The sequence below is a fragment of the Corythoichthys intestinalis genome, chromosome 18 (genome assembly GCF_030265065.1).
Source record: "Corythoichthys intestinalis isolate RoL2023-P3 chromosome 18, ASM3026506v1, whole genome shotgun sequence".
In the NCBI taxonomy this organism is placed as follows: Eukaryota; Metazoa; Chordata; class Actinopteri; order Syngnathiformes; family Syngnathidae; genus Corythoichthys; species Corythoichthys intestinalis.
The window spans coordinates 40895595-40919660 of NC_080412.1; the positions used below are offsets into that span (position 1 = coordinate 40895595).

The following is a 24066-nucleotide window of genomic DNA, read 5'->3' on the forward strand; positions in this document are numbered from 1 at the left end:
GGACCAATACGGTAGGACAGTATAACCCAGAAACGTCAACGGCGCGACAACGTGGCCGCCGCGAGAACGCAGTGAAACGCGGGCGTTAAATTCAATCAGCCAATGCACATCAGTTGCAGTGCTGCTGCGTGTTAGACGCGTCCCAGAAGCGGCTCAACATGACGCATGCGAAAAGAACGGCAGAGTTATTATTTGACGCGAGACGCGACCCTCCTGCGTCAATACTACTACCGGTAGCTAGGATTGGGCAGACCGGAAGTCACTTGTGTAAAAATACGGTGGATCCGGTCCATTTTCAAACTAATATGCAATCGTAACCCACTTTTTGAGTCCATCAGGCCTCTTGAGTGGTAGATCGGGGCACAGTTGACTTGTCTTTATTGATTTACTGCTGTCTTCTCTGTTATAATAATAACCAACACGGCCCAGTGTTCAATACAAAACCTTCCTACCACAACAAAACAAGTAGGAACTAATATTCACATAGGAACTAAACAACTATACAATATCAATGAATACCACATCACATTTGTAAAATATAAACACATAATAAAATAAATAATACCCCATTTAAATAAATTGAAATGAGCTAAAACACCTGTAATTGAATAATAATAATACACAGATTTTGCTTACACAATTAAATTAAAAAATTTCTGTGTGGCACTTTGAGAAAATCCACCAATAAAGCTTTTGAAAACCGTTCATAAGAAAAAAAATGATTCATTGAGGCATTTCATTTGTAAAATACATGTTAAAATCTTTTTCATTGGGATTGCTTTTCTCTTTAGCACAGGACTTCTTTTTTCTTCTTTCTTTCAGAAAGAAAGCTGACCAATATGCGGGGTCTGAAGGGCAAATTGTTGTTGGGTTATCTTTAAATACCCGCTACTTTTTGAGCAGAATTCTAGCTTTGTATAGGCTAATGTTACTATTGTTGAAAGGTGTGTAATAAACAACTAGCTAGGGTTGTTCCGATCATGTTTTTTTGCTCCTGATCCGATCCCGATCGTTTTAGTTTGAGTATCTGCCGATCCCGATATTTCCCGATCCGATTGCTTTTTTTGCTCCTGATTCAATTCCCGATAATTTTTCCCAATCATATACATTTTGCAAATGCATTAAGAAAAAAATGAATAAAACTCGGACGAATATATACATTCACCATACAGTACATAAGTACTGTATTTTATTTATTATGACGATAAATCCTCAAGATGGCATTTACATTATTAACATTCTTTCTGTGAGAGGGATCCACGGATAGAAAGACTTGTGACTTTGTATATTGTGACTAAATATTGCCATCTAGTGTATTTGTTGAGCTTTCAGTAAATGATACTGTAGCCATGCCCAAATGCATGATGGGAAGTGGAACCATGACTGTGCGTAGTGCTACCAATTGATATATCTTTTCTGCGTTGGGAAATAATATAAGGTGTTAAGAAAAAGATCATTTGCTTCCCCACATTGCTTCCCATGATATTTCTAATCGTAGGAAGAGGGATTGTAAGGCTTTAGCCAATTAAAATGGGGCTCCAAAGGCTGCCAAAATTCACTCTACTCATTTTACACTGCCTTTTATCTCTCTATATAGGTAAAACGGCGCCATTACAGATTGAGCGCGACAATGCGTAGGTGGGTCGTGCAGCACATGCATTAATTGCGTTAAAAATTTTAACGTGATACATTTTTTAAAAAATTAATTACTGCCGTTATTGGGATAAATTTGATAACCCTACCTTAAGCCTAAACTAAAGACTCTGGATGAGTGTAACATATTATGTTTGTAACGTTAAATACAATTAGAAAACGATTTAATAAAAAAAAAAATATATATATATATATATATATATATTAAAAAAAGGCATGGCCGATACTTTTTGCCTATTCCGATACTTTGAAAATTACGTGATCTCTACAACTAGCACATATATATTTTGCATTTTGTTTTCTTACTGTACCGAAAATGAACCGAACCGTGACCTCAAAACCGAGGTACGTACCGAACAGGGGTCGCGTTAACCGAATATTTTCCGTTGTTGACCGTTTTTTTAAAACGTAGACGGAAAAAACTGAAGTCCATCTGTTATTTTGACAGGTTGCAATTCACACCCCAGACCACAAGGTGGCGAGTGAGCATATTAATTAGCTATTGTCTCTCTTGATGCATGACGTCGTTGGCCTTACTCGGAAAAATGTCAAGGCAACTGAGTATTTGCCTGGCACGGCCAGACTGTTCTCCCTGTATTTTTCAAACACTGAGAGAAAAGTCTGGGACACAGCCTCTCGAGTAGGTACAAAATCAATCGACAAATCAGATTTGTTTATTTGCGTGACGTGTTCTTTACGAGCAACGTCACTCCTGCGCGCCGAAAGTCGTCTCTACAACAACACGGATGGCGAACGGGAGAGCCGAGAATATGTTCCGATCCGCGGTAAGTTCAGTTTTAAATGAGCTAAAACACATCGTCACGAGTCATTGACAACGGTCTGTCTCGCGCTAGCCATGTTGAATAAACTCCGTTCTCCTCGTATGTTTACGTCCGCGCGCAAGTCCCTCGTCCTGCACTCGCCGCTTTGCTAACGGCACGTCTGCCCGTCGCTGATTGGTGCACTCCGCTGTCTGTTTGCCTCTTGTTAAGCTTGTTCGGACAGAATATTAATTAAAAATGAATGAAAACTAAATAATATTGAATATGTCATTATTATCATTTTAAAAATGTAAGTGACGGGTAAAAATAGATTATGACCGGATTTTTATGACACTGTCAGTCAAAATGACAGACAACGAAAAAGTCTAGCGCAACCTCTGGCACCGAACTGAGATTTTTGTGTACCGTTACACCCCTAATTGTTATAATTTGTTTCAGATGTACTGTAATTACTTTCTGTATAAAAATTAACATGGTGTTCAAAAAGTCTTTTTTTCAAATTTGAGTCTTGGAAAAAGAGGGGGTCGTCTTATAATCAGGGCCGTCTTATATTCGGGCCAATACGGTATTTAAAAAATGTACTGTGATCGATAACGATGCAAGACATTGCAATATGGACACTTGCAGTCATTATGACTGGGATAAACATAAAACTAATCTGTCTGAAACAATCGAAATAGTTTCTTCCTTCATAAACTGCATTGAAATGTTTAGCATTTGGCTGCAATCCAGTGATTTGCATGAGATCAAAAGAGAGAGTCAGTCGTACAAATTAGCTCCGATAGGGTGAATAGGAACCAACTCCATTAGGCTTAATTGTCAGAGATATTAACTTGTCCCATCTGGGGAGAATAAAAAGAGTATTTCATGAAAGCACAAAAGGTCTGCAAGCCTGCGAGTGCCGGCGGGCCAAAATTAAATGAAATTTTTTCGTGATTTCATCCGTGGAGATAACAATACAAGAGAAGAGCTATTTAGCTGAGACTGTGGCATATCTGCATCTGACTCCGGGCTTTTTATCAGCTCAATAAAACGATGCCTCCATTGATTCCCATTAATGGTCAAAGTAGGATGACGGCTCGAGATAAAACACTGACATCTGATGTATAAAACATTTTTTCAAGCCAAGAACAGAAAGTAAAATCGTTCTTTTCTGTACCACGCAATACTGAGGCTTGAAATTCAACATTTATTATTAACTTTAATAAATAATGTGAAGGGTATTTGTATTGCAGGTGCTCCTCGCACTTATTTTTTTTAAAAACGCACATACACAATGTTATTACTATTCATAAAGAAAACTTTGAAACATTCTTGTGAAAGTTCAAAGTCATTTCAGTGGACTGGAATATGATGTGTAAATTGGGTTTCAAATGCTCCTTCATGCCTGACTGCAGCTTTGGACTCTCTGTGACATTCATTTACCAGAAGTGAATGCGCCCGTCTCAAGTGAAAACCGAGATGTTTAATAAACAGACAGTTTGCATTTCAGCTCAATGCATATGAAAACATGCAAGACAGCATGCAAAAATGCAAAATATTGCAGCTGGACAGTGTTGTTTTCGTCAAAAATGACGATTAGGAAAATATTTCGTAGATGAACAACTTTTCAATGAAGATGACGTGACAATGACGAGCTAAAAACGTGGCTTGGGAGGGCTGAAACATAACGTGAGGAATGCAAGTTTTTGTTTGACGGGACAACTACGAGACGAAAATGCAACATCGTTTTCATTTTCATATTATACGTGGAGTACGTTAGCTTGCATCGTGTCAAGTGTTTGGGTCGTGCCACTCATGTGAGACGTGCTGCACCTCTCACCGGAGTTTATGATGTGTCTCAAGCTAGGATGCGCTCCATCTTGCTTTTTTGGAAGCACAGTAAGATTTGTTTATTCATAGACTTCACTATCAGTTGACAGGACACAGGGCTGAGGGCCGATCTGTAGGGGGCCCATTTTCAAAAACTTATTTTCAAAACCTTAAAACGATTAGACATACAGTGCCCTCCATAATGATTGGCACCCCTGGTTGAGATGTGTTTTTTAGCTTCTAATATATATATTTTTTAATTCAAATAATATGGGACCTTAATGGAAAAAAAGAGAAAAATCCAACCTTCAATACAAGTGCATTTATTTAGTGGGGGAAAAAATCCCACATAAAGAAATAATTATTTGACATCAAATAATGTGCGTCACAATTATTAGCACCCCTGGTGTTAATACTTTGTACAACCCCCTTTTGCCAACAAAACAAGGTCTGGGGACTGAGATGGCCATGGGAGGAGCTTGATTTTGTGTATGGTGAACCATTTCTGTGTAGATTTGGCCATATGTTTAGGGTCATTGTCTTGCTGAAAGACCCAGTGATGACCCATCTTCCGCTTTCGGGCAGAGGGCAACAGATTTTGATTTAAAATGTCCTGGTATTTCAAAGCATTCATGATGCCATGCACCCTAACAAGGTTCCCAGGGCCTTTGGAAGCGAAACAGCCCCACAGCATCACTGACCCACCCCCATACTTCACAGTGGGTATGAGGTGCTTTTCAGCATGCGCATCTTTCGTGGCCCGCCAGACCCACTTAGAGTGTTTGGTTCCAAAAAGCTCAATCGTTTTTTTTTTTTTTTAAACAATAGTATTGTTTTTTTCTCAGCACATTTATCTATATGAACTGTTATCATTATACTGTACTCTAACATATTACATGACCACATTAAGCCAAAGACAAAAAATCATTGAATTCCAGCAAGAGTACAAAAAATCTACAGAAAAAAAGCATTATTCGTCTAAAGAGCATGAGTGCCCTCTTGTGGAGAAAACATATTTCCAATAATGAAATTAAAAGGGTCATAGTAACACAAGTAAAATGAGTAACAATGTAAGTAACTTCTTGTGATGTTTTTTTTTTTTTTTTAACAATGGTGTTTTTTTTCCCTCAACATAAACATCTATATGAACTGTTATAATTATACTTTGAAGAAGAAGACTATAACGTACCACATTAAGCCAAAAAAATACAACCCAAAAAAATCGGCGGGAGAAAAAAAATTGTCCAAAGAGCATGAGTGCCCTCTAGGGAAGAAAACATATCTCCTATTATGAAACTTAAAGGATCATATCGCCGGTTCCCTGTGGTCACTGTGGTCAATCGGTGCCAAATAAAAAGAAGTTAAAATCTGCGTCATGTTGATGGCAGTGCTTCATGTCAAATACTACATTTTTTACGGTGCTTTAAAGACGCCACGTGATTGAACAGGCCAGCGTGATGATGATGGAGTCATGTGATAATTGTTGCGATGTCTCATTGTCTAAACTGTTAGACCCACAGTTGGCATCTCTGGCAAAACTAAAATCTGACATGTAGAATACAGAGGAAAAAGGTAACTACTAGCGTAGCTCAATGTAGCGGAGTAAAAAAAAAACTACATTTTCTTCACAAATTTCCTCAAAAAGTAAACAGTATGGCTTCGTAAAAGTATTTTTAGAAGTACATTTGTCTCAAAAAGTTACTCAAGTAAATGTAATGCAGTAAATGTAACGCGTTACTACTAAAGATGTGCCGATCGATCGGGTCCGATCACGTCATTTTCAAGTATTGGAATCGGCAAAAAAAATATCGGACATGCCTTTTTTTAATATACAGTGGGGAGAACAAGTATTTGATACACTGCCAACATTGGCAGTGTATCAAATACTTGTTCTCCCCACTGTATAATATATATATATATATATATATATATATGTATATATATATATATATATATATATATATATATATATATATTATTGTTAACACGCGATAATTAATTTTTTAAATTAATCATGTTAAAATATTTGACGCAATTAACGCACATGTCAAACTCAGACAGTATTCTGCCTTTTGGTAAGTTTTAAAGCAAGGTTTTTTTGTGCTGTCTAACAGCGAACTCTTGTGGTCGCTTTGCGACATGGTTTATTGCTTTCTTGCCAGTTCAATATGGCTGCACGACGTCTCGGGCTGACGCCTACGTGGTAATGTTGTGCTTATATGATCCTTGGACAAGATTTGTCCGTAAGTATGGTTGTTGTAAAGAATGTACATATTATGTTAGTAAGCGAAATGTTCTATTTTTTGTATGAGACGCTTTTTGTTTATGTTTAGTGAACCTGTATAGCGTGCTAAGCTAACGTTGTTGCTAATGCAATGCTTGTGTATTTTTTTGGGAGTTTTACTACGGTCTAAAGAGGACAATGGTTTGAGGCCATTTTATTAATAAATCAGATGAAAAAGGAAGAAGTCTGATTATTAAGGCGTCGTTCACTAGCTTTGGAAAAAGTAGACGGATTTAAATGACAGTAGAGTGAAATGCCCACTACAGTCCTTATGTACTGTATGTTGAATATATGTATCCATCTTGTGTCTTATCTTTCCATTCCAACAATTTATTTTACAGAATATATATATAATTTACAGAAAAATATGGCATATTTTATAGATGGTTTGAATTGCGATTAATTGCGATTAATTAATTTTTAAGCTGTAACTAACTCTATTAAAATTTTTAATCGTTTGACAGCCCTAATATATATATAAAATATATATTGTATATATATTTTTTAATTAAATCATTTTCTAATTGTACTTAACGTTACAGACAAAATGTCTTACACCCATCCAGAGTCTTTAGTTTTGGCTTAAAGTAGGGCTATCAAATTTATCGCGTTAACGGCGGTAATTAATTTTTTAAAAATTAATCACGTTAAAATATTTGACGCAATTAACGCATGCGCTGCACGACCCACTCACGCATTGCCGCGTTCAATTTATAATGGCGCCGTTTTACCTATATATAGAGCTAAAAGGCAGCGTAAAATGAGTAGAGTGGATTTTGGCAGTCTTTGAAGCCTTTTTTTAATTGGCTAAAGCCTAACAATCCCTCTCTCAACAATTAGAAATATCGTGGGAAGCAATGTGGGGAAGAAAGGTAGTAGTTGATCTTTTTCTTAACACCCTATGTTATTTCCCAACGCAGAGAAGATATATCAATTGGTGCCACTACGCACAGTAATGGTTGCACTTCCCATCATGCATTTGGGCAGAACAGTTAAATGGCTACAGTATCATTTACTGAAAGCTCAACAAATACCCTAGATGGCATATTTAGTCACAATATACAAAGTCACATTTATCCTTTAAGAATTACAAGTCTTTCTATCCGTGGATCCCTCTCACAGAAAGAATGTTAATAATGTAAATGCCATCTTGATTTATTGATTTATTGTCATAATAAACAAATACAGTACTTATGTACTGTATGTTGAACGTCCGAGTTTTATTTGTTTTTTTTCTTAATGCATTGCAAAAATGTATATGATCGGGAAAAATTATCGGGAATGATTGGAATTGAATCGAGAGCAAAAAAAAGTCACAATATACAAAGTCACATTTATCCTTTAAGAATTACAAGTCTTTCTATCCGTGGATCCCTCTCACAGAAAGAATGTTAATAATGTAAATGCCATCTTGATTTATTGATTTATTGTCATAATAAACAAATACAGTACTTATGTACTGTATGTTCAACGTCCGAGTTTTATTTGTTTTTTTCTTAATGCATTGCCAAAATGTATATGATCGGGAAAAATTATCGGGAATGATTGGAATTGAATCGAGAGCAAAAAAAAAAGCAATCGGATCAGGAAATATCGGGATCGGCAGATACTCAAACTAAAACAATCGGGATCGGATCGCGAGCAAAAAAACATGATCGGAACAACCCTAGTTACTACCCACCTCTGACTATAGAAAAACATTTATGAACTACTACTTCAACTCTGACGTCAAAGCAGGTCTTTCGTTTTCCCCAGAAATAACACGGACGTGCGTATTTCATAACTGTTTCAGTGACTGCAAGTTTGTTTCCATTTGTGAATTGCCTTTGCCTGTCAGTACTCTTAAATTTTTAATTCCCCACTGCACTGAAGAGCCCTCTGCAGTCACACGGGCTCCAGTTAATCAAAAAGACAAAGAGTAGTTTCTGGCGTTAAACGGATGAGTGACCGTACAGTGTTCATGATTTATTAAAACGGTTCACAGCTGCTGTACTCGCAGAGTCAGTGTGACATCTTTTAACAGGAAACAGCTTCACATTGTAGTTAGGGCACCTGAATAACACCGTACAGCTGCGTGTCATATCACTGTGACCCAGAACTTAAGGGGTTAAAACGCGTTTTAATAATTGATGCAATAGGAGTTCCTCACTCTGATGTGGACAAAGGGAAATACTACCACTAAGAGTCATGGATTACACATGCATGACTGACAAAAGGAGCAAGTAACAGAACAGTGGCGTGAGTTGCTTTACTATTGTTCACAAGTTTTGGGTCACTTGCTCATTTGCTACCAAAAACGTATAAATATGTTCTATTTTTAATTGTTTCAGTGTCCCAAAAACGTATTTATACGTCTTTTACTTTTACTTTTTTTTTTTTTTTTTCACAAGAGGCATCTCTAGGTTCTGTTGCACCTAAACTGCAATGCACAATGCTCAAAACCCAGTTTAAAGCAAAAAAACTCGCCACTGGAGGGCAGTATTGCATTTTGTAAGAACTCATCTCGGGCCAAGAAAGGAAGTGAAGAAAAATAGTCAGGAAACGGAAGTTGGAGAGATCTTGTGAAGACGCGTGAGAATTTGAGAAAAATGTGGAGAACGAGCGGGAAAAAAAAGGCAAACGACACTGGAGGAGTGTTTTGAAAAGAAAATGAAAATCTATCTTGATGAGACGGGGGTGGCCACAACAGCGTCAGGTTCCACACGCGTTCAGCGGAGCTCACGTTGCGTTACTCCTGAGCCTGAGGTTGAAACCAACGATGAAGATGATGAAAAAAGTGAGACCAATCTTGATCCGGACTCATCAGATTACTGGGAGACACCTCATTCAACCGGGAGCAGCCGAGAGCCTTCTCCGTTGTTATGTGCGCAATTAGTTCAACAGTTCAATAGTTTAGTTATGTGTAAATAAATTGTTACTTTGTGATCAAAAGCTCTATTTGTCTTGTTAGTGCCTGAGCACCAACAGGTGCAAAGGCCCTATTGTTCTGCAAAGGATTGTTATCCTTCATTATTCAGATGTTTGGGATGTCACAAAAGTGAAAAATAGCTGTGTTAAAGTCAAAGTTATGTTGGAAATGTATGCTTTTACAAAAAGCTCAACTTCTCTGTTTTTTCATCATAAATTGGAAAATTGCTCAAACTAAGCTATTTTCTAATGCTGATTTCTAAAGAATGGAAAAGATATGAACTTTTTTTCTGCTGAAAGAACAGAGTCTAATCTTTCTTTTGGTGGGTTCCATGTTTATATAGCAATATAACAGCATTTTCTGTGGGCCTTGCAAAATCAGTCAAAATCCAGTAAAACGGCCAGGGGCGAAGGGCCTTGCTCCGGTGAAAATGGCTGGGAGTGAATGAGCTAGAAACAACTTTATACTCAAAAGGAAAGAACGGCTTTTTTCCCCAATGGAAATAAAACTGAATTAAACAAAACTATGGACGATAAGTTCCCGGTTTTTCGTAGTTTGGCCAGGGGGTGTGACTTATACTCTTGAGAGACTTATGTGTGAACTTGTGATTTGTCATTTGAAATTGTCATTTCACATGTTGTTTTCACACTAAACCACTAGAGGGCGCTCAAGGCCTGTGTTTCAACATTGGCAGTAACTTATAAAAACAAGGGACAAGGGCTGAACAAAATGGCACCGAATAGAAAATCATTCTGCAGATTACAAGTTTGGTAACTTTGTTAGCATGTTCTTTATGATATAGTCATCTGAATAACTCTGAATAGCTATGTTACATTAACATACCGGTGCGCGTTCTCAGTTCATTGTTTATGTGTTATGTAACGTTAGCATACCGTACGCTTTTTTAGCCTGTTGGTCTCTATTCCATTTTTACTTTAAATTGCCTTTCAATATGAGATGTCTGCTCTTGGTGTTGAATTTCCATCAATTATCTATCGCTTAATCCTGGGTCGGGTCTCGGGGTCAGCAGCTTCAGCAGGGAAGTCCAGACATCTCCCTCCCTAGCCACTTCATCCAGCTCTTCTTGAAGGATCTCAAGGCGTTCTTAGGCCAGCTGAGAGATGGTCTCTTTAGCATGTCCTGGGTCGTCCCCGGGACCTCTCGCCGGTGCGACATGCCTGGAACACCTCTCCATGGAGGCGTCCAAGAAGCATCCGTAGCAGATGCCCGAGACACCTCAGCTGGGTCCACTCAACGCAGAGGAGTAGAGGTCGCGCCTCTACTCCTCTGCGTTGAGTTTTTTGTCTGGTGCGACTTATACTCAGGTGCAACTTATAGTCCGATAAACGCAGTATACTAGACGTGCAACAATTAATCGATAACTAATCGATTAGCAACATAATCGACAACTATTGTGATAACCAATTAATCATTTAGGACCCGCTTCACTTTAAACTTGTCCAAATTGTTGAAATTATAACATACATCTAACTTTTCAGTTCAAAATATTATCAGATTTCGTCATTATACTTTTGTTAGGTCAAAGTAGGACATGAACAAAAATCTGCTTTTACTGTGGAAAACAACAATTCACATTGTTACCAATTTTCTGACATCTTACTGTCTAAACTAGCATTCTAATAAGGCTGCAACAACTAATCGAAACTAAACTCGCACCCGGGCCCTGTTCACATTTGTTCCGCCACTGGTGTGAAAGATCCTTACCTTAAAGAAAATGAAGGCATAAAACCTTTGCGCATCAAACCTTTGCTATTAGTCAACTTTGAACAAAAAAAGCCTATGACGAACAAAAAGGAAAATAAACTATTGTACTTACAACTTTCAATCTCCAATGTGCAGTTTTGCTCATCCAACGGATACCTTCGGAGGTCCATCATACAAGCAGCAGTGGTGGTGATCCTGAAAAGTAAGTAACACTTAAGTTTCTAAAAGGTGGCTTGTCCTCAAAGTTGACCTGTGGAACCTAGGCCGGTTTAAACCAGTCAGAATGACAAGGCAGTTTTATCAAGAACTAAACATGTCTATAGTTATCATTCGCTAAAATGTTTCTTTACTGCAATCAATCATGGAACATACTATTATAACAATCAACACTTTATTGTGAGCCTTCATTGGTAAAAGCAAATATTAAACAACCATTTACTAATTATCTTATCAGATGCGGTACTTCCGGTCGTTTTGCTCGGATTAGTCAGTAATCAAACTGGATATGAAGTTGTCATTGCAATCCATTGGAGCTAGCATCTATTTTTTTATATCTATGTGCGCATGTTGTCGATAACGACGTAGGCGCATCAGATTTTTTCTCGGGAATAATAAACCCACGCGTTAGCGACGATAACTGAAATCCAGACGTCTTTGGACAGCTTTTTACGGTGAAAAAGGCCACTTGCTGAGCCAGAAGAGGAGCCTACAATCAAGTCCATTCTGCAATAATATGTGGCTAAAAGCTAGCAAACGAGGCAACAAAAGCCAATGCACTGAGAGCATCATACAGTGGGGCAAATAAGTATTTAGTCAACCACTAATTGTGCAAGTTCTCCACACGATGTGGGAAAAAAAACAACAGAAAATCACATTGTTTGATTTTTAAAGAATTTATTTGCAAATCATGGTGGAAAATAAGTATTTGGTCAATCCCAAAAGTTTATCTCAATACTTTGTTATGTACCCTTTGTTGGCACACTGTTGCTGGTATTTTGGCCCATTCCTCCCTGCAGATCTCCTCTAGAGCAGTGATGTTTTGGGGCTGTCGTTGGGCAACACGGACTTTCAACTCCCTCCACAGATTTTCTATGGGTTTGAGATCTGGAGACTGGCTAGGCCACTCCAGGACCTTGAAATGCTTCTTACGAAGCGACTCCTTTGTTGCCCTGGCTGTGTGTTTGGGATCATTGTCATGCTGAAAGACCCAGCCACGTCTCATCTTCAGTGCCCTTGCTGATGGAAGGAGATTTTCACTCAAAATCTCTCGTTACATGGCCCCATTCATTCTTTTCTTTACACAGATCAGTCGTCCTGGTCCCTTTGCAGAAAAAAAGCCCCAAAGCATGATGTTTTCCCCCCCCATGCTTCACAGTGGGTATGGTGTTCTTCGGATGCAATTCAGTATTCTTTCTCCTCCAAACGCGAGAACCTGTGTTTCTACCAAGAAGTTCTATTTTGGTTTCATCTGACCATAACACATTCTCCCGGTCCTCTTCTGGATCATCCAAATGCTCTCTAGCGAACCGCAGACGGGCCTGGACGTGCACTTTCTTCAGCAGGGGGACACATCTGGCAGTGCAGGATTTGAGTCCCTGGCGGCGCATTGTGTTACTGATAGTAGCCTTTGTTACTGTGGTCCCAGCTCTCTGTACGTTATTCACGAGGTCCCCCCGTGTGGTTGTGGGATTTTTGCTCACCGTTCTTGTTATCATTTTGACGCCACGGGGTGAGATCTTGCATGGAGCCCCAGATCGAGGGAGATTATCAGTGGTCTTGTATGTCTTCTATTTCCTAATTATTGCTCCCACAGTTGATTTCTTTACACCAAGTGTTTTACCTATTGCAGATTCAGTCTTCCCAGACTGGTGCGGGTCTACAATTTTGTCTCTGGTGCTCTTCGACAGCTCTTTGGTCTTGGCCATAGTGGAGTTTGGAGTGTGACTGACTGAGGTTGTGGACAGGTGTCTTTTATACCCATAATGAGTTAAAACAGGTGCCATTAATACAGGTAATGAGTGGAGCCTCGTTAGACCTCGTTAGAAGAAGTTAGACCTTTTTGACAGCCAGAAATCTTGCTTGTTTGTAGGTGACCAAATACTTATTTTCTACTCTAATTTGGAAATAAATTCTATAAAAATCAAACTATGTGATTTTCTGTTTTTTTTTCACATTCTGTCCCTCATGGTTGAGGTTTACCCATGTTGACTGTTACAGGCCTCTCTAATATTTTCAGGTGGGAGAACTTGCACAATTAGTGGTTGACTAAATACTTATTTGCCCCACTGTATCTCGTGGTGAAGCGTTATTGTTAAAGCCCAAAAACCTTTCACGATTGAAGAACCCATTACGCTTACAATCAAGGTTATTTGCCGCTGTTAAAAAAGGTTGATTCAGCGTATGATGAGTTACATTTTCCCTTCACTTAATGTTCGTTTCGTGGATAGAAGTTACAGGCAGCTAAGGATGAATAAATGTGGATGGATTAATGTGAAGAGATGGTTATCTCCATTTCAAGTAGGATGATCTCTGATCGTATAGATTGACACGAAAGCTTCAGGGAAAGGGGTAAGTGGGATAAAAGGTTGAAGCCGGCATCTGAAGCCTCTTGCCGTTCCTTAGACAGGATTCAATATTTCACATTATTCATTCAAGTTAATGTATGAACTCATGAAAATGAAGAGTAATATTCCATCCACATCATAAAATGTGAATGGCTGTTGCCATAGCAGCTTCTACTGTGATATAAAGAAGCACGGATAGGTAGCATGATGACAACAGCAGGCAACCATGAGTCAGTAGATAAGCTTCTGTTGTCCGTCAGGCTTTGTAATAAGAACATAAGGATGAGGCAGTGAGTAATAGCCTTCCATTCTTCCTCTTACTTTGCCGTTGTGGGTGAACTGGACTCTCACAGAGGGAGTTGCTACTAAGCAGCTAGGAATGGTGGGTAATTGTGTAGGCACACCTGACAACACAGATAAATGTGTGCCAGTAGAGAAACTCATGACGAGTCCAAGTGTGGAGATAATCAACCAGTGAGTCTATCATGATTGAGAACAAAAAACTACTACTTTTGCTTCTTGCCATTTTTGCTTTGATTAAACATCCTCAATTCAAGAGCTTTCCTGAATGACTTGTAGTGAAAAAAATCATGACGCATCTGTTAAAAGAGTTTTTTAAGAGATTTTTTAAAAGGAACCTCGGATTTAAAGACTTTAGGCTCCAATAAGCCACAATTGTTCTTTTAATAAAATATGTTATTAGAAACACATATATTATCACCATTGATTTAAAAATCTATTTAGTTGTTTGACCAATGGAAGGTGCCATGTTTTACGCGTGCAATGCACGCTGGGGGTGATGACGCGGTTGGGCTGGACTGGGAGAATAGCTGTGCTAGCTAGCGAGCAAAGCTAGTATGACGACTGGCATGATTTTGTCACATTCTGGTGCTGGTCAGATTGTTTTGTTACAGAGATGTGGGATGATTTCCCAACATCGTACCTGCATCCAATTCTATCTTATCAGCAGTTTCTTTGAACCAATCCTAGGCGGCTTGCCAAGATATCGACTTGCTGCCATTTAAGAATTTGTATTCTTGACCTCCTTAGTTGCGATTTGCATCTTTGCCTTGGTTTTTTCATTTTTCTGCCACCTGGTTTTTGGAATCCTCAACCATGTGCAGGTATTTGAATGCATTATTGGTTTTCGTCTTGCTTTTGCGGCCTCTCAAAGCAGATATATATATATATATTTTTTTTTTTATCTCGACCTGCTGTCACCGAGCCTTTTTTGTCTCTCTTTTCGCGATCGCGTGCGTTTTGTATGTGTTCAATAAACCCTTGTACGCTATCCCTCAGTTCCCAATGCGTACCAGCATCCAATTCCAGCTCATCAGCAGTGTCTTTGAACCGATCCTAAGCGGCTTGCCCAGATATTGACTTGCTGCCATTTGAGAGTTTGTATTTTTGACCTCCTAAGTTGCGAGTTGTATCTTTGCCCTGATTTTTTCAGTTGTCTTCCACCTGGTTTTTGGAATCCTCAACCATGTGCAGGTATTTGAATGCATTTTTGGTTTTATTCTTGCTTTTGCGGCCTCTCAAAGCAGTTTTTTTTTTAAAATTATTTATCTTTGTCTCTCTTTTCGCGATCGCGTGCGTTTTGCATGTGTTCAATAAACCCTTGTACTAAAGATGTCCCGATCGATCGATTCGATCGGGTCCGATCACGTCATTTTTAAAGTATCGGAATCGGCAAAAAAATATCGGACATGCCTTTTTTAAATATACAGTGCCTTGCAAAAGTATTCAGCCCCCTTGAATCTTGCAACCTTTCGCCACATTTCAGGCTTCAAACATAAAGATATGAAATTTACTTTTTTTGTCAAGAATCAACAACAAGTGGGACACAATCGTGAAGTGGAACCATTTCAATATGATGGCTTGCACAGTGCTCCTTGAGATGTTTAAAGCTTGGGAAATCTTTTTTTAGTATCCAAATCCGGCTTTAAACTTCTCCACAACAGTATCTCGGACCTGCCTGGTGTGTTCCTTGGTTTTCATAATGCTCTCTGCACTTTAAACAGAACCCTGAGACTATCACAAAGGAGGTGCATTTATACGGAGACTTGATTACACACAGGTGGATTCTATTTATCATCATCGGTCATTTAGGACAACATTGGATCATTCAGAGATCCTCACTGAACTTCTGGAGTGAGTTTGCTGCACTGAAAGTAAAGGGGCCGAATAATATTGCACGCCCCACTTTTCAGGTTTTTATTTGTTAAAAAAGTTTAAATTATCCAATAAATTTTGTTCCACTTCACGATTGTGTCCCACTTGTTGTTGATTCTTGACAAAAAATTAAAATTTTATATCTTTATGTTTGAAGCCTGAAATGTGGCGAAAGGTTGCAAGGTTCAAGGGGGCCGAATACTTTTGCAAGGCACTGTGTATGTATTTTTTAATTAAATCGTCTTCTATTTGTAATTAACGTTACAGACAAATTGCCTTACACTCATCCGTTTTGGCTTAAAGTAGGGCTATCAAATTTATCGTGTTAACGGCGGTAATTATATATATTTTTAATTAATCACGTTAATATATTTAATTGCAATTAACGCATGCGCTGCACGACGTACTCACGCATTGTCGTGTTCAAATTACAATGGCGCCGTTTTACCTATAAATAGAGCTAAAAGAAAGCGTAAAATGAGTAAAGTGAATTTTGGCAGTCTTTGAAGCATTTTTTTTAATTGGCTAAAGCCTTACAATTCCTCTCTCAACAACTAGAAATATCGTGGAGAGCAACATGGGGAAGCAAGGTAGTAGTTGATCTTTTTTTCTTAACACCCTATGTTATTTCCCAATGCAGAGAAGATATATCAATTGGTGCCACTATGCACAGTCATGGTTCCACTTCCCATCATGCATTTAGGCAGAACAGTTAAATGGCTACAGTATAATTTACTAAAAGTTCAACAAATACACTAGATGGCAATATTTAGTCACAATATACAAAGTCACATTTATCCTTTAAGAATTACAAGTCTTTCTATCCGTGGATCCCTCTCACAGAAAGAATGTTAATAATGTAAATGCCATCTTGAGGATTTATTGTCATAATAAACAAATACAGTACTTATGTACTGTATGTTGAATGTATATATTCGTCCGAGTTTTATTCATTTTTTTCATAATGCATTGCCAAAATGTATATGAAAAATTATCGGGAATGATTGGAATTGAATCGGGGGCAAAAAAAAAAAAAGCAATCTGATCGGGAAATATCGGGATCGGCAGATACTCAAACTAAAACGATCGGGATCGGATCGGGCGCAAAAAAATACATGATCGGAACAACCCTACCTTGTATGCTATCCCTCAGTCCCAACGCGTACCAGCATCCAATTCCAGCTCATTAGCAGTGTCTTTGAACCGATCCTAAGCGGCTTGCTGAGACATTGACTTGCTGGCATTTGAAAGTTTGTATGTCACTTCGTGGCTAGTTGCATCATTGCCTTGTTTTTTTCATTTGTCCCTCGGGTTTTATTTTTCTGATTGATCCCGACCTACTGTCACGTTCCCTTTTTGTCTCTCCCTTTTTGTTTTTGTGTGTTCAATAAACCCTTTTACGCAATCTCTGTGTTATTGTTGTCTGCTTGCTGTCTGATGTGAGCCGCGTTTTCTAATTCTAAATTTCTAATTCCGTGGTCAAGCCAGCTGCACTTTCTTTTCAGTTCCGTTTCCCTTTCAGGTTTTACCGCACAGACAGACATCACCTGTGGGTTGCGATTGCTTTATAAGGAAAATCATGACTCTATTGTCATGCAAAAGTATAGTGCTGTGGTTTATGCACTTGTCTGTAGCATGGGAAACACTGGTTCAAATCCCGCTGGTGACCTTCATTTAGTCGCTTTTGCTGCTCGTTTTGTGAAATATGGAGTGTTGTCTGGCTCATTACTTTTCCGCTCGGGTTCAAATTAGAAAGGCAGAACCGATGCCATGTTTATGTAGCTAGCTAGTGACACTGTGGAAGTATGGCAGTGCCTCCCAGTGACGTCACTGACCAGAGTGCCTTGCTTTGTGAACAGCAATGGTGACCTACCAGTTAAACTAATTTTTCAAATTTTATAAAAACGAAAACATTAAGAGGGGTTTTAATATCCATTGATTATAACTAGGGTTGTTCCGATCATGTTTTTTTGCTCCCGATCCGATCGTTTTAGTTTGAGTATCTCCGATCCAGATATTTCCCGATCCGATTGCTTTTTTTTTTGCTCCCGATTCAATTCCAATCATTCCCGATAATTTTTCCCGATCATACACATTTTGGCAATGCATTAAGAAAAAAATGAATAAAACTCTGATGACTGTATACATTCAACATACAGTACATCAGTACTGTATTTGTTTATTATGACAATAAATCCTCAAGATGGCATTTACATTATTAACATTCTTTCTGTGAGAGGGATCCACGGATAGAAAGACTTGTGACTTTGTATATTGTGACTAAATATTGCCATCTAGTGTATTTGTTGAGCTTTCAGTAAATGATACTGTAGCCATGCCCAAATGCATGATGGGAGGTGGAACCATGACTGTGCGTAGTGCTACCAATTGATATATCTTCTCTGCGTTGGGAAATAATATAAGGTGTTAAGAAAAAGATCAATTGCTACCTTGCTTCCCATGATATTTCTAATCGTAGGGAGAGGGATTGTAAGGCTTTAGCCAATTAAAAAAAGGCTCCAAAGGCTGCAAAAATTCACTCTACTCATTTTACGCTGCTTTTTATCTCTCTATATAGGTAAAACGACGCCATTACAGATTGAGTGCGACAATGTGTGGGTGGGCCGTGCAGCGCATGCATTAATTGCGTTAAATATTTTAAATTGATACATTTTTTAAAAAATTTATTACTGCCATTATCGGGATAAATTTGATAACCCTACCTTAAGCCTAAACTAAAGACTCTGGATGAGTGTAACATATTATGTTTGTAACGTTAAATACAATTAGAAAACGATTTAATTAAAAAATATATATACATTAAAAAAAGGCATGGCTGGTATTTTTTTGCCGATTCTGATACTTTGAAAATGGCGTGATCGGACCCGTTCGATCGGGACATTTTTAGTTTTAATATCCATTGATTATAACTCATACTAATTTATCGTTTAAAGGTCTAAAGTTTTGGTCATAGACTATGGTGTGTTTCAACTTCAAATTACAGACAGAGTTTGGCTACTTTGTTGTGAACACCTCAGACTTGATAAATAAATTATTTGGCCATGACAAGGTCAGGTGGACTTAACGTTTCTTGTCTCTTGTCTCAGTCAGCAATTCTTCCACCTGTGTGGATTTGCTGCTGGTGATGAGTCCGCCAAGTGCTTAACCAAGGAGTAAATTACTGCTTACTTTCTGGCGAGTCTCTGATGTTGTGTGTATAGATGGAGTCAGCGGTGTAGAACTGAGAGAAGAGAGCCTCTGGCAGAGTCTTTGGGAAGACAGCCCAGGTGATGTCAAGGTTATCATTGCTTTAATATGTGCAATACATTGTGTGGTTGTGCAGTGATGGAAACTTTTTGATTGGCCCTAACGCGGGTGAACAACTACAAGTATTTGCCGGGTGGTACGTCAACTACGCTCCGTTGACACTTATTACTTCAATTGTATAAACAAGGGAGGTGGTGTCATCTTGTGGCATCTTAGAGTGTTACAGAAAAAAAACCCATAAGAATACAGGTAGTCGCTGGGTTACAACGTACATTTCGACTTCGGACGACGTCGGAGTCTTGTCCGCCAATTTGTCTAATCTATTATTATTATTTTTTTTTAAATAATGTTGACTTTTTTTGTTGAATTTCTCTTTTATCACAGACAATTGTTTTACGTTGTTTTAATACCAACCTATGCACATATGAACACCCTACTGTCCACAAACAGTCAGGAGTCAGAACATTACATGAACGTATGACAGTGATCACGGGCCCGGATGACAGAACAGAAGAGGAAAAACACATACAACACGTACTAAAAAGGTGTCAGTATCCACAGTGGGCAATTGCAAAAGGTCCAAGACCAGTTAACAACAAGGACAACACAACACAGAAGACAAAGAAAAAACAAAACAAGAACACAGAGATATGGTGATGTTGCCGTACGTGAGAGGAGTCATGGAACGTATCCAAAGAGTTATGAAAAAAATACAACATAAACACCGGTCAAACCACACACAACACTCCGCCAGATATTGGTCCATCCAAAGGACAAAATCCACCCAGAAAACTATTGTAACTCCATATACGAAATTCCATCCAAATCATGCAATAAATCATACACTGGGTAGACAGGGAGGAGCTTCGTTACAAGAAAAACAGAACACAAGAAGGAGTGTGAGAAGGAGACAACAATAAGACAGACAAGGGCAATAAAAGAACAAGCACAACAGGAACATCGCAAGTCAGCTATCACTGATGACTGCAAAAGGGAAAACCACATTATTGACTGGCTAAAGGCCAGTCATCCGCACTGAAGAAAACAAACAGCGCTGGACCAGGGAGGCCATTGAGATCCGCAAGCTGTGCCCAAGGACCCATCAACAGGGACGAGGGGGCTTACAAGCTCTCTACTACCTCTACCAGCATCCTGGAAGAGTGAATGGTCAGCAGAGGGCGTGACTCGCCTGTCAATCTGACAGGTGAGTCACGCCTTCATACATCAGCTGATCAAGATGCGTCACGTCAACACTAGTGACTCTCTGATGAAGGCGGAAGTGTTCGCTGAAACATATCAGGTAATTAAAACAACCTAAAACTATTGTCTGTGATAAAAGAAAAATTCAGCTAATCTATAAGTGTCGACAAAATGAACTCAATACAACTAATGTTGACTTTTGTTTTGTGATGCATTTTTTGGGGGGCAAAGGAGGCATAGAGCAGGTATTATTTCCACACGTGAGAAGAAGAAGTCGCGAAGCCGAGTAAGCAAGAGAGAGGGGAAAGATTGCAGCTGCAAGCCTGCGCGCACATTTATTGTCTGTGAAGCATCCACAGAAGCAACACCTGTATATGACACTATATATATATATATATATATATATATATATATATATAAAACACTAACACTAACTTTTATACTGTTTATTGTGCGTTTTCAATTGTGGTCAAATACGTGGGGCGAGTTTGTGTGATTGTTTTTGATGATGTGCGGATGCTAATTGATACATGCTAATCGTTTGTGTATCGTTATTGCTTCATCCGCCGCTAGTTATAAACGCAAATTTGAATTGCTGTTACTGAAGATGAAACTGATTTAATTTCATCTTTATTTTTGTTTCATTCTGCAAGTGCTGATGTCATGAGAAGCTGAATAACGGACGTCTGACATCGTCATTTTGGAGCTTAGCTAGCTGTCTAGCTAGGACTTAGCTTCAACGTCTTGGCGAGGATGATATAATGACGTACAATACATGTTTTTGGATAGTTTTTTGAGATTCTGAGTAGTGGTGTGACAAAATATCGAAATTGTTCTGTATCGTGATACTTTGTATCCCAAAAGGTTATCGCTATGCTCCTGCCAAGAATCGAGATAACATTTTAAAAAGGTGTCAATGTCGAAAAAAATACAAAGGAACCAACAAGTTGCTACCAAAATCTTCCACCATAATAGTGTCTCAGTTAACTCTAAGGCTGCATTGACGGTGCTGGACGCTCAATCCATTTAGACTGGGAACATTAGTTAATTCGAAACCAGAACATTCGCAGTCATTCAGTTCGATTTTCGGGGCAATTACAGGTCACTTGCTGTTCATTTTACGGCATTTACAGGTCATTTCCTGTTGAGTTTGAGTCACTGCCTATTCATTTGGGTGATTCCCAGGTCACTTCCTGTTCTGTAACTCAAAATTAACAGGAAGTGACCCATAAAATACCTGAGAATCAACAGGAAGTAACTGAAAATCAACAGGTAAAAGACCTTAAATGGCCCAAAAATGGCTATGGCTGCCACTGACAGCCATAGACGTTCAATTCGTTTGAAGTGGGAGGGATGGCAGCGAATGAACATTCGTTCATTCGCTGCCACCCTCCCAGTTCAAATGGATTGGACGTCTACTAGTTATAAACTCATTCCAATTCACAGCAGAAACTTTTTTTCTGTTTATTAGTTGTTTGTAGAAAATCCTAGAATGATTTCCTGCCCAATGTATTGATAATCGTTATATCGCCATATCGTCAGATCATCATTAATGTGAGCTTTGTATCGCAAATCTTATCGTATCATACCAAGAGGTTCCCACTCCTAATTCTGAGGGTTAATTCCGACTTATGCGGAATTTCGGGTTACGTCGCCAGCGTAGGAGCGGAACTCGTGTGTAACCTGGGGACTACCTGTACATTAATTGTTATTTTATTTTATTTTTTTTCCCGGCAATTAGCATAGGACATATTTCAGAAGGAAAACTGTACATTTTAGGATAGAAAAATATGTATAGGCATTGGTACACTGGGCACGTGATTTGTCGATCTGATGATATATTATCAAATGCTTTCTAAGAGAAAAAAAATTCAAAATTCATTTGCAAAGCAGATCCAGTGATTCAACAATGTGGAATTTTGCGAGCTACAGTATGGTTGCTTGCTGACCGCCTGGGGAAGTCACCACCAGACACGCCAACTGAGCTCCATATGTTGAAACAACATGGTGGCCCTCAAATGAAAGGTCAAGTCACGGTCAAGTAGCCTCACATGCTCAAGGCTGTCTTTGACATTCAGGCCATGAAAATGTCTGATACAGGTTTAAAAAAAAAAAAAAAAAAAAAAAAAAAAAAAATCAAATCAAAATGTCTGTTTGATAATGTTTGTTTGTCATTAACATCTTTTGTCTTGCAAATAGATTAGCGATGAATTTGTCTTGTGTTACCGTTTACAAAAATACTATGTGTTTTCTTGTACTGTTTGCTCAAGGGAAATTTAATTAAAAAAAAAAAAAAAAAAAAAAAACGTGGTATTGTTAGTTGGAAAGCTAAATACGGGTAGATATATTTAGTTAACGATAGCACCACTATGTTCATAGGTAGCATAGGCGTGCATTAATGTACTGCATGTTGTTGTTTGTTCTTCTTCTCTTCTGTCTACCTCCATCCTTTCTGTCCTGCCATAAACCCTTCCTGTTCCCTGTGTTCTCCTTATAAAAATAAGAAATTAAAGTGGAGAATAAGTATTTGGTCACCTACAAACAAGCAAGATTTCTGGCTGTCAAAGAGGTCTAACCTCTTCTAATGAGTTCTAATGAGGCTCCACTCGTTACCTGTATTAATGGCACCTGTTTTAACTCATTATCGGTACAAAAGACACCTGTCCACAACCTCAGTCAGTCACACTCCAAACTCCACTATGGCCAAGACCAAAGAGCTGTCGAAGGACACCACTGACAAAATTGTAGACTTGCACCAGGCTGGGAAGACTGATTCTGCAATAGGTAAAACGCTTGGTCTAAAGAAATCAACTGTGGGAGCAATTATTAGAAAATGGAAGACATACAAGACCACTGATAATCTCCCTCGATCTGGGGCTTCATGCAAGATCTCACCCTGTGGCGTCAAAATGATAACAAGAACGGTAAGCAAAAATCCCAGAACCACATGGGGCGACCTAGTGAATGACCTACAGAGCTGGACCACAGTAACAAAGGCTACTATCAGTAACACAATGCGCCGCCAGGGACTCAAATCCTGCACTGCCAGACGTGTCCCCCTGCTGAAGAAAGTACACGTCCAGGCCAGTCTGCGGTTCGCTAGAGAGTTTTGCATGATCCAGAGGAGGACTGGGAGAATGTGTTATGGTTAGATGAAACCAAAATAGAACTTTTCGGTAGAAACACAGGTTCTCGTGTTTGGAGGAGAAAGAATACTGAATTGCATCTGAAGAATACCATACCCACTGTGAAGCATGGGGGTGGAAACATCATGCTTTGGGGCTGTTTTTCTGCAAAGGGACCAGGACGACTAATCTGTGTAAAGGAAAGAATGAAAGGGGCAATGTATCGAGAGATTTTGAGTGAAAATCTCTTTCCATCAGCAAGGGCATTGAAAATGAGATGTGGCTGGGTCTTTCAGGATTACAATGATCCCAAACACACAGCCAGGGTAACAAAGCAGTGGCTTCGTAAGAAGAATTTCAAGGTCCTGGAATGGCCTAGCCAGTCTCCAGATCTCAACCCCAAAGAAAATCTGTGGAGGGAGTTGAAAGTCCGTGTTGCCCAACGACAGCCCCAAAACATCACTGCTCTAGAGGAGATGTGCATGGAGGAATGGGCCAAAATACCAGCAACAGTGTGTGAAAAGCTTGTGAAGAGTTACAGAAAACGTTTGGCCTCCGTTATTACCAACAA

General features: G+C 39.0%; 1 protein-coding gene across 6 annotated transcripts in view; it reads right to left on the minus strand.

The window, feature by feature from the left end:
* Nucleotides 1-24066, minus strand: part of LOC130906077 (gamma-aminobutyric acid receptor subunit beta-2-like) — a 218364-nt gene that overhangs the window by 46003 nt on the left and 148295 nt on the right. For all 6 annotated transcript variants that reach the window (XM_057819990.1, XM_057819987.1, XM_057819986.1 and 3 more), the window contains one exon: nt 11277-11359. In XM_057819990.1, the coding sequence (XP_057675973.1) occupies nt 11277-11359 (83 nt within the window). The remainder of the gene's footprint in view (nt 1-11276; nt 11360-24066) is intronic.